The following is a 9,592-nucleotide window of genomic DNA, read 5'->3' as shown; positions in this document are numbered from 1 at the left end:
CAGACTGCCCCTAGTTGGTGCGAACTCACTTGCAAAGTGCCCATCTCCACTTAGTCTGGTGTGAACAAAACGCCAGTGGCCAAACATGGCTAATGGTAGTGTAACGTCAAACGATTGTTTTCCAAAATACCTCTTTATTTCCTTCAAATTACTGTTCTTTATTGTCTCACTTCTTCAAGCAACTTCCTCTTTAGCATATATTCTCATCAATCCCCAAAGGGAGATATAATGGGGGAGCACAGGGGCACGTGCCCCCCCCCCCCCAGACATTTAAAAAATGATATTTTTAATACAAGTATTAAAAAAAATGTATATTTCAATATAAAAGTTATAAATATTTACATATTTAAATAAATAAAATATAATAATTATTAATTAAATAAAATATATAGATATTTAGAGTAACAAGTATAGAGTAATAAGTAGAGTAGTATGTTCAACCTTTTACATACCTCACAGGTGTAGCCAATGATTCCACTGGTTTTGACATGGGTTTAAAAGTTGAAAAGTTTCTACTTTCCAACAAGCTTTAAACACCATGTGATGAGACTGGCTACTGATCCAAAGGATCCCCGTCATTCCCAACAACCACAAAAACACAGATAGCATCAACATTGAGCCATAGGAATAAGCAGTAAGATGGAGTATTGAGAGAATTAATGATTGCATCAATACCACAGAGAAACACGGCCAATAAAAGAAGGATAACTTTCTTGTAGATCCCATCCATGAACGAAACCAATTTACATTAGGATAATGCCCAGTTGTACTTAGCCACAATGATAAGGCAGCCATGCCTAGCACCTGATGAAAGATAACAATATCAATGAAATTTGTTCTTAGAGACTGACCTGCCAACCTTATCAGTGAGTGTCTTACGCATCTGGTGAATATCAGAAGCCCAACATAAAATAGGTTGCTTACTGCCACCACTGAAGAGCTGCTGATACCATGGCTCAAAGGTGCAACACCAGAATTGACCAGAATGACCTAACTCTTTTACTTTAACCCCAGTCATAATTTCATATGCAATCACAGAGCTACCACAGGGAACAAATACCAGGTCATGTTCATTGTCAAAGCTTGTCACATCCATCTGGATCACCTGAAATTCTGAATTATTACGTGTAGTACCGAAATTGACCATTAAATTTGTCCCATTCACTACATCCCAGACCCGTAATTTACTGTCAACACCAAATGACACCAGAAAAAATCCATTTCCTGTAAAACGGAGTCCATTCACGCCGCCATCATGTGCAGTAGAGGGTGAAAATTTCCCTGCACCTCCTTTCCCATTATGTTGATCCAAAGACTTGAGGCATCCTTTGGCGGACCTAATATCCCACAAGAGAATTTGGCCATCACTGCTGCTAGTCGCCAAGAGAGCCTCCTCCCGAGGAGACCAATGACAGGTGAGGACGTGTGATGAATGTCCACTTAGTTCATGTGATTTGGACCCCGATTTGAGGTCCAGTAGTATCACATTCTTGTCTTGTGTAGCTGCTGAAAATAATAAGTACAGACCAGTAAAATAGATATATTTTATTAAGAATTACAAAGATGACCATAAGTTACATACACATAAATTATGCTTCAAACACAGCCAATAATGCGATCACAAAAAAACAATAACGATTTTTTCTAACGCTTTCAATAAACATCATCAAACCAAAGCTATTTCACATGCTCTCTACTTGAACTATTATCCTACACAGAGCAATGTATAAAACTGACCAGCAATAGATATCTAGAATGTCCATCATACATTCCATCAGTCCAGTGGTGCAGCGAGGGGGGAGTTTTGGGGGATAAAACCTCCCCAGAGCTCAAGGAATTTTTCAGTTTAATCCATTTTACTTAATTGCATAAGCATTACTTGTAATATAGTGTTAGGATTAATCAAATATCCCTCAGAAAGACGTAAAACTCAGCGTTTTGGACCATTATTCTTAAAAATTTTCTGAAGGAGGAAACCGCAACCCTCGCAACTCCTGCTTACCCTGGTGGGTATGCAATACCCCCACACCCCCAAGTATTAGTTACGCATAAAACCCCCCCTAGCCTCAATTCTTAGCCGTGCCCCTCCATCAGTCCTCTCTCCTTGCCTTCGATTGGCTTAAATTTAGAGGAATTATTATTTTGAATCAAATTTCAGAAAGTTTTTGATTGGACTGTTCTATGCTATGGCCAAAGGAATGCATGACACACCACAGCAGGTGATATGACAGCATCTTGAGTGATGTTCCTACACATTATGTGCACAGATTTCAGTTTGGAACTGCAAACTGTCCCTAACATGCACTCCAAAAACAAAAAAAAAACTATCCCTAAGTGGTGAGGAATACATTTCCCTCTCGTAGCCATACCAAAAACACATGATTGATCCGATTAAAAAAACACCTTCCATTAGGGAGGATAACCACTTACTTCAATCCTCTTTCGATACTTATGCATTAAAATTAGAGATGTGCGAATAGTATCCGCGAATACTAGAAAGTATTCGATATTCGAGGTCTCGAATAGTTATGCGAAAAGTACCGCCTCGAATACTTTGAATTTCGCATTGTACTCTGTCGCACGCACGTCCTTGGTAGTTGACTCGGAAAAATGTACAGAACTCTAGTCTTTTAGTGCATGCAGCGCCGTTATAGGCAAGTTGACGAACTACATCAAATTCGCGGGTCAGAGCGGTGAAAAGAGTTAGACGTGGGGAACCTAAAATGATCCGGGTGAAAAAATCCGAAAATCCCCAGTTTCCCCCACCAGGAAACTCCAGAGCCGTGGGATAGTAACATCGACGCATTTCCCATGATCTGCTATCCCCCTCCATTCAGCATTCGCCTCACCCACTCTGACGCTTTCATCTTCTCAGAAATCAAACAAAAGGTCCTCGCTCGGGCAGGGGTCGTATTACTAAGACCTTAGCTTCGAAAAAAATATCAAGTTACACGAGAACAATAAAGATGTGCCTCACGCCCCCCTTTTCTAACCCACTGACCTTTTTCTGCCTACCTGCTTCGAAGTTCCCCATTTCTGGAGGTAAACTGCTGCATGAGTACCGTGGGATAGTGACATTAGCGCATTTCCCAAGATTCGTTATCCCCCTCTGAGGCTTTCCTCTTATCCGAAATAAAAAAAGGTCTCAGCTCGCGCAGGGATCATATTACGAAGACCTTAGCTTCGAAAAAAATATCAAGTTACACGAGAACAAAAGAAATGTATTTCGCGACCCCCCCCCCTTTTCTCACCCACTGACCTTTTTCAGCCTACCAGCTTCTAAGTTTCCAGTTTCTGGAGGTCAACTGCTGCATGAATCACCTATTAGCCCAAAAGGTGTCTATGACTTTCGGCAATTGATATTACACCTTTGTTGGATTGAAATATTAGTAATGTGCGCGTAATTTAAAAAAGAACAAGACCAAACGCGACACATTTCTGACTTTATTTAAGCATTTTATGTGAGGAAATAAATGTCAAAATAGGACGGAGGCTTGGCATTCTGGCGAGACTCGATATGAGCAGCAGAGCTTCTGAGAAGTTGATGTGGTTTTTTTTCGGAAAACATATATCAAGTTACAATTAATGAGTGGTGCTATAAATCTTTATTGTTACAGTCCCAGAGGAAGGGATATTTTCTCAGGATATTTGGTTTCTCCCTCAAATTTTGTGGTGATTTTTGTATTCTTGGTACATCTGCGGCAATAATTAATGCGATTTCTTGTCAATTTCAAACACCTTAAGGTCTATGCAAGTCATCGGGGATTTATCCAGCTCTTTCATTTCTCAACGATCTCAATTAATTGGAGAAGAAGCTGTAGGGAGGTTCCTTGAAATGCTAGATGAATTTGAATTTGTTGAAACTGATGAGCTTTTTATGGATGGAGAAGATGAAGGCAAAGCGGAAGATATTCGTTTTGCCAATGAACAAACGCCAGGAGTTTCCGGCATGACCATGGCCATCACGTCATCTGAAGCATCACAATCGGAGGGAAGCGAATATGAGCCGAGTCCGAAGACAGTGAAGTACAAGGAGGTGCCTCTGGAGGTTAAAATCAAAGCCGTGAACTTGGCTAGGAAGCACCCCAACTGGAGCCTTGCCACCTTACAAAATCAAGGCTCGGTGTTTTTTAAACACAAAGGGATGCTTCAAAAATGGAAGAAAGACAGAAAGTGGAGGCACACGCCTCGAAAAACTGCGAATGATTGATGAATGGGTGAGCGATCGCTTCGTTGAAGCGAGGCAGAGGTGTGAAACAGTGTCGACGAGGACATTGCAGGAGTGGGCACTCTAGGCGGCCAATCCGCATATTTCTCCGACTTTTTCCTTTACAGCGAGTGCTACGTGGGTGAAATCTTTTAAAAAGAAATTCAGAATTGTGCAGAGAAAAATAACGAAATATGAATCAAAAAAGGAGCATTATTCACTGGAGGATGTATTAAAATCTGCGGGGATTTTTCAAATACAGACTAAAAATTTGATGGTTGGCTGGGTTTTCCCTCCATTACGATTTCTCCACTGCCCGCCCACTGTCTTCTAAACAAATCTTATCGCCCCTAACTACAGAATGTCCTTCCATCTACCCTGTCCCCTTTATGACATACCTTCTTGCGCCCTTCAAAGAGTTCCGCCCCGACAACCTTCCCTCCGCAGTTGACCCTTGCTAATCCCTCAATGAGGTATCAGGGGCCCAACTGTGTGAAGAAGTGTGCGAAAGATAGACAAAGAAGATTTCCAGAACGGCTTGAGCAGGCAGTTGGGACGCAGGGTCATTGCACTTGACGGGCGATAATGGGTAGGGGAGGTACCTGGCTAGGGTTGGTGACTGAATATGCGGATACCCGGTTGTGTCTATTTGGTGAGAAGAATAAGTTGAGATCATAAATATATGAAGAGGCTGAGGGAACAATGTCTTGGTCGAGGATGAGCACATTATGTACCTGGAAATTCACGCGTAGTCACGATAAAAAATAGCCTCATGTCTATGCTTGTCGCAATTAAAATTAATGAAAAAGTTGACGCCGTATGATCACAATGAAGACAACAAAATATACAGCCATCACAAAAGTCTCGAACCCAGGTCCCCCGGATGGTAGCCATAAATGCTAACCACTACCCCACCTGACCCATCTGCAGAATGGTGCGATATCATGGAACTATACGCGGCTTGTGAAAAGTACCGCATGAAAATTAACTAATTACAACCAAACTAAGGCCCATTCAACGGAACCACTACTAGTTCAGGGATGTGTTCACCATTCCGAAGGCCATAAAAAATACGGCATTGAAAAAGGCGGAGCAAGTTTCGTGGTCTCCCCTTGTGAGTGACATGTTCCCCTAGGATATTTGAAAGAGGTGTTATCAAATCAATGATATGCTCAAAGTGTTTCCATGAAATTAAAATATTCCTATTAACAGGTAAATTACGGTATGAATTCTTTCCAGAATATTACAATTACTTGCAAAAATCCCACGTCCCCTGATACATAGGCAACACAGTCAAACATTCCCGCATTCATCTTTTTTTTCGTAAATTCCCTTGAAATAAATAGATAGAGGTTCCACTGTAATTTCTGCAAGAGAAATATTGCTTTAGAGAGGTTATTTCCCCAACTGGGGCCCAAGTGCAGACTTTGTATTAGTTAAATTTTATAGTTATACAAGATTAGTTCAGGGAGAGGTTTTTCCTTATGCATTATTTATACCACGGAGTTGGGACTGAGAGTTATAAGGTTATCAATAAAATTTTGCTAGAAAAAATTGTAATGCCCGAATATGGCAAAACAAATAATCAAAATTTGGAATAACCTAATGGTATGTTATATCAAAATTAATAACACCAAACATTATCACATGAGTTTCAATTAAAGCAATACTGATACCATTAATCATCAACCAGAATATGGTTGATCAATGAAGAATAAAAATCCCAGAAATATATAGAACTATTGTTTGTAGATGAAGACGGACTTAGTCTTTTATAGCTCAACACACATTCCAAAAAATTGAGAGTAAAACATATTTTCATATAACCTGAATATCAAGATAGCAATAGCTTTCTGGTATAAAATGCACGAATACCTGCAACAAGGTAGTTCTGTGAAGGAACTTTGCTCACTTCATGGTGAAATATCATCCCATTCAACTTTGTCTCAAAGGTAAGAGCCATCGTATTACTGTCCCACAGTTTCACCTTCCTATCTAATCCAGTGGAGACAAATAATCTTGAGTCAAAAGGATACCACTGCAAACATTGCAGTTCTCCGTGAGATCTGAAAAAATCAATGAGTCAATAAATGTGCATTCAAAATTAAAGAGCAAGATCATTAACGAGCTGATGATGAAATGCAAGAGGATTGTAACAATATCAAAGGGAATCTACAAGGAAAGTATTAAATTGCAGCATGTAGAAAATAAATAATTTAGCAATTTATTCCAATGTATACTCAAATGAAAACCAAATTTAAACATATTTTTTACATAAATTACTCCAACTCCAGCTTGATCCATAGATCTAACAAGTATCCAGAGCCTTTAATATTTATTTCTTGGAGCACCACATCCATTAAAAAACTTCTGTACTACCTCTCAATGTTATATTCTTCACAAAACCTATACCAAGGGCATTTCATATAATTCCTTTTTCTAGCACTGGCGATTACAAACTTAACACCCCTTGCAAAAAGGGGAATTTTGACGATTGGTATTCATATGAATCAAAATTTTGTACTTCAAAAATCGTGAATGCAGTGCTGACGGTGCATTTCAATTTTCTGTAACCCTTGAAATTAAAAATATAGCAAAATCATAAGAGCTTTATAAAGTTCTTTTCTGGATCCTGAATTTTTACGTCCATTCCTTGACTGAATGAAACCTCATGTAAATATGTGGAGGAGTTCTTCAGAAAATAGTGTTCAAAGTGAAGCTACCATTTTCCGAGCCTCATAAACCACAGATATTTTTCATCTAAAGCTTGATTTAAGTTAAAGATCCAAGATCATGGTTACTAAGCATCGGACACAAAAATGGCATTTTAATAATTCCCCAGCCATCTTACAGACCCGATCTTGCCCCAGTAGACTTTTCTCTTCCTCAAAACAATCGTGAATGGGTACCAGGACATAGCCAAAGAAGCTTGCACGCAAGCTCTGAAGGATGTTTTAGTTTTTAACTTCAAGTGAGCATATAAGGCATGGCAAACTTGCAAATGTGTTGATGGTAAAGGAGCATATTATGGACTTTGCTATAGTTTTTTAACTGTAATTAAATCTTATTATTTGAAATACACAGCCTGTATGTCCAGTAAGACATTTAATTTCCCTCCTGAACATATGTATGTAGCAAAACATTTCTAAAATGTCATAATTTAAAGAAAATCTTGTTGTTACAAATACAAAAATATTGAAATTTATTTCATATTATTCATGGCATTTCCATAAAATTGAATGATAAATAGTAATGAATTATTTTGCCAAAACAGCCATTGATGCAAGCACCTTTGTCATAAATAGTTAAGTTTTTTGTTAAAAATTCATGACAGGGGTGTGACTCCACAAAGGTATGCTTCTTTTCTGATAATATTTTCAAGCTTATTCTTATGAAACTAGTAAAATTATGCAATTTTCTCCATATTTTTAACATCATGTAAATCTTGAATTTTTGAAACTGATCCATGCCTTATCTTGAGGGGTTGTATTATACTTTTCTAATAAAGTAAACAGATTTTAAAATAAATATATCTAAATAACTTACAGTAAGCACGGAAAAAATGAATCATTACATTACACACATGATTCTTTAAAGTATTGGTCTCATGAACTGACCACCTTAAAGGAAGAATACTGACCTTTCTATTAGGTGCAAGACTTTGGCTGATTTTAATGATGATTTGGCTGAATACCTGCAGGAACCGGAATAGTACAGCAGATCATGGACACTTATCGTACCATCATCACTTCCAGATAGTAAACTTAAGTTAAAAAAAAGACATTCTCCCATGACTTCATCGGAAAAAATTGAAACAATAGCAATATTTGAATTTTGAGGATAACAGAGACCTTAAACATGAACTTTTCTGTCATTGGAAATACACATAGCGAATAAGAACCTTATATTGGTATTATTTCAACAACAAATTTAGATCAAGGAGATACTAGAATTAGATTGATGCATCCAGCAGGTCCTACAGTTATCTTTTTTTCTGACCACGTTAGGTCCTACACCGGCTTCCAATGCCTACAGGATACGTTTGAGTATCATAACTTGCCATTGAAAGTAACTGAACGTCACCAATTACAACATCTTATACATAGTCCTATTCATGAGTAAGATATACATGTAAACAAGCCAAGCACACTAACACACGCAGGTATAGTACTACGACGCTGCGTCATCAAACTACCACTGTAATATAATTCGAAATATTTCTGTAGGATGAAAAGAAAAGATATTTACTTTATCATTAGGGTAGGAATTACATAACTGAATATCCGTTTAGGATATCTTCACCAAAATTATAATCAGTGTTAGCAAGTAAATACGACTTTGGACACACTCCCGAAGGAAAAATAACGATCAACGTTTAAGAAATCAAGACAATCAAATTTCAACAACTGCATAAACAATAAAACAAGCGTTCTTACTATCTGTGTTCCTTTGGGTCTATGTCCATGCAGTTAACTGCCGCGTAGTGAACATCTCTAAGCTTCCAGTCTTTCACTATTTTAAGGGTGAACGATCTTTTGGTAACAACAGCCCTCTTCAGTTCACTAGTAGAGGATAATCCAGCTCTTACGCTATCAATGAGCGAAAGCATTGTTCTCCTATTATGGTGCTATCGAGACAATAACAAAATCAAGGCAAATTTCAAATCTGTAGCCCAGTTCTTCCCAGCGACCAAACCAAAATAATAAGAGACATCTTAAAAGTTACTAAAAGGACCCTAAGAAAGACATATGAAAAAGAATAAAAGTTACAACGAAAACAAGTGAATGCGTCATCTATGTCTTCTTTGAACTACTCAGGTGCTCAGTAATGAGCTCAGCTATGGGATATGGCCTCAGACCATTTAAGTAAGTAGACCTGCCATTCGAGCGGAACGCTGTGGCCAACATCGCACGGCGCGCCGCGGCGGGGAAGTGAGTGGGATGAGGGAGCGTGACGTCACGGTTGGGACTGCAGACTATTCCGTATGCGCGCTTGAGATATTTTAACGCTCATCCGCTGCAAAGTCGCTGAAAAGTGACGATATTGGGCTCGCAAAATGATTATACACTTAATAAATATATTTTTACGATAAACTAAGGCATTTTAAAGCCTTGACTGTGCGCAAAAAGCTAAATAAATCAAGATAAAGCGAGAAGCGATCGTATTAAATAAATTGATTAAGAATGTCATATGTAAACATGGGCGTACCCAGCGAAGGGCAGGGGGAGCAGCTGTCCCCCTAGAAGCAAAAATCGCAAAAGTCTTTAAGCAAAATCAGTACTGAATTGAAACGAAAGTATTCAACAAATTTTCTTCAAACCAACGAAAAATGACATGTATTAGTATAAGTTATGTAACTGAAATAAAACTATTTTTTCAAGGAAA

At 38.4% G+C, this 9,592-nt stretch overlaps 1 protein-coding gene across 2 annotated transcripts; it reads right to left on the bottom strand.

Annotated features, from left to right (window-relative positions):
• Nucleotides 1-358: 358 nt before the first annotated feature.
• LOC124163796 (DNA excision repair protein ERCC-8-like) lies at nt 359-9,053 on the bottom strand. Of its 2 annotated transcripts, none has more exons than XM_046540889.1 (4): nt 8,644-9,053; nt 7,848-7,970; nt 6,083-6,273; nt 359-1,503 (listed from the first exon to the last, which is right to left on the bottom strand). In XM_046540889.1, the coding sequence occupies exons 1-4, from the start codon at nt 8,814-8,816 to the stop codon at nt 824-826; spliced, it is 1,167 nt and encodes a 388-aa protein (XP_046396845.1). In that variant the 5' UTR covers nt 8,817-9,053; the 3' UTR covers nt 359-823. The 2 variants fall into 2 exon arrangements, with proteins under 2 accessions (XP_046396845.1, XP_046396843.1); XM_046540887.1 differs by having other exon boundaries at nt 360-1,506; nt 8,644-9,052.
• Nucleotides 9,054-9,592: the final 539 nt, after the last annotated feature.

This window comes from Ischnura elegans, chromosome 8 (assembly GCF_921293095.1).
Source record: "Ischnura elegans chromosome 8, ioIscEleg1.1, whole genome shotgun sequence".
NCBI classification, from domain to species: Eukaryota; Metazoa; Arthropoda; class Insecta; order Odonata; family Coenagrionidae; genus Ischnura; species Ischnura elegans.
The sequence above is the reverse complement of the archived record's forward strand: the minus strand, read 5'-3'. Positions and strand labels throughout refer to the sequence as shown.

What these genes read in the sequence shown, in the direction of transcription:
- LOC124163796 (XM_046540887.1), bottom strand. Translation starts at nt 8,816, where the DNA reads ATGCTTTCGCTCATTGATAGCGTAAGAGCTGGATTATCCTCTACTAGT. An exon ending in GACCCAAAGGAACACAGATA is followed by an intron (nt 7,971 to 8,643) that starts GTAAGAACGCTT and finishes TTTTAACTTAAG; the next exon opens with TTTACTATCTGGAAGTGATG. An exon ending in GTCTTGCACCTAATAGAAAG is followed by an intron (nt 6,274 to 7,847) that starts GTCAGTATTCTT and finishes TGATTTTTTCAG; the next exon opens with ATCTCACGGAGAACTGCAAT.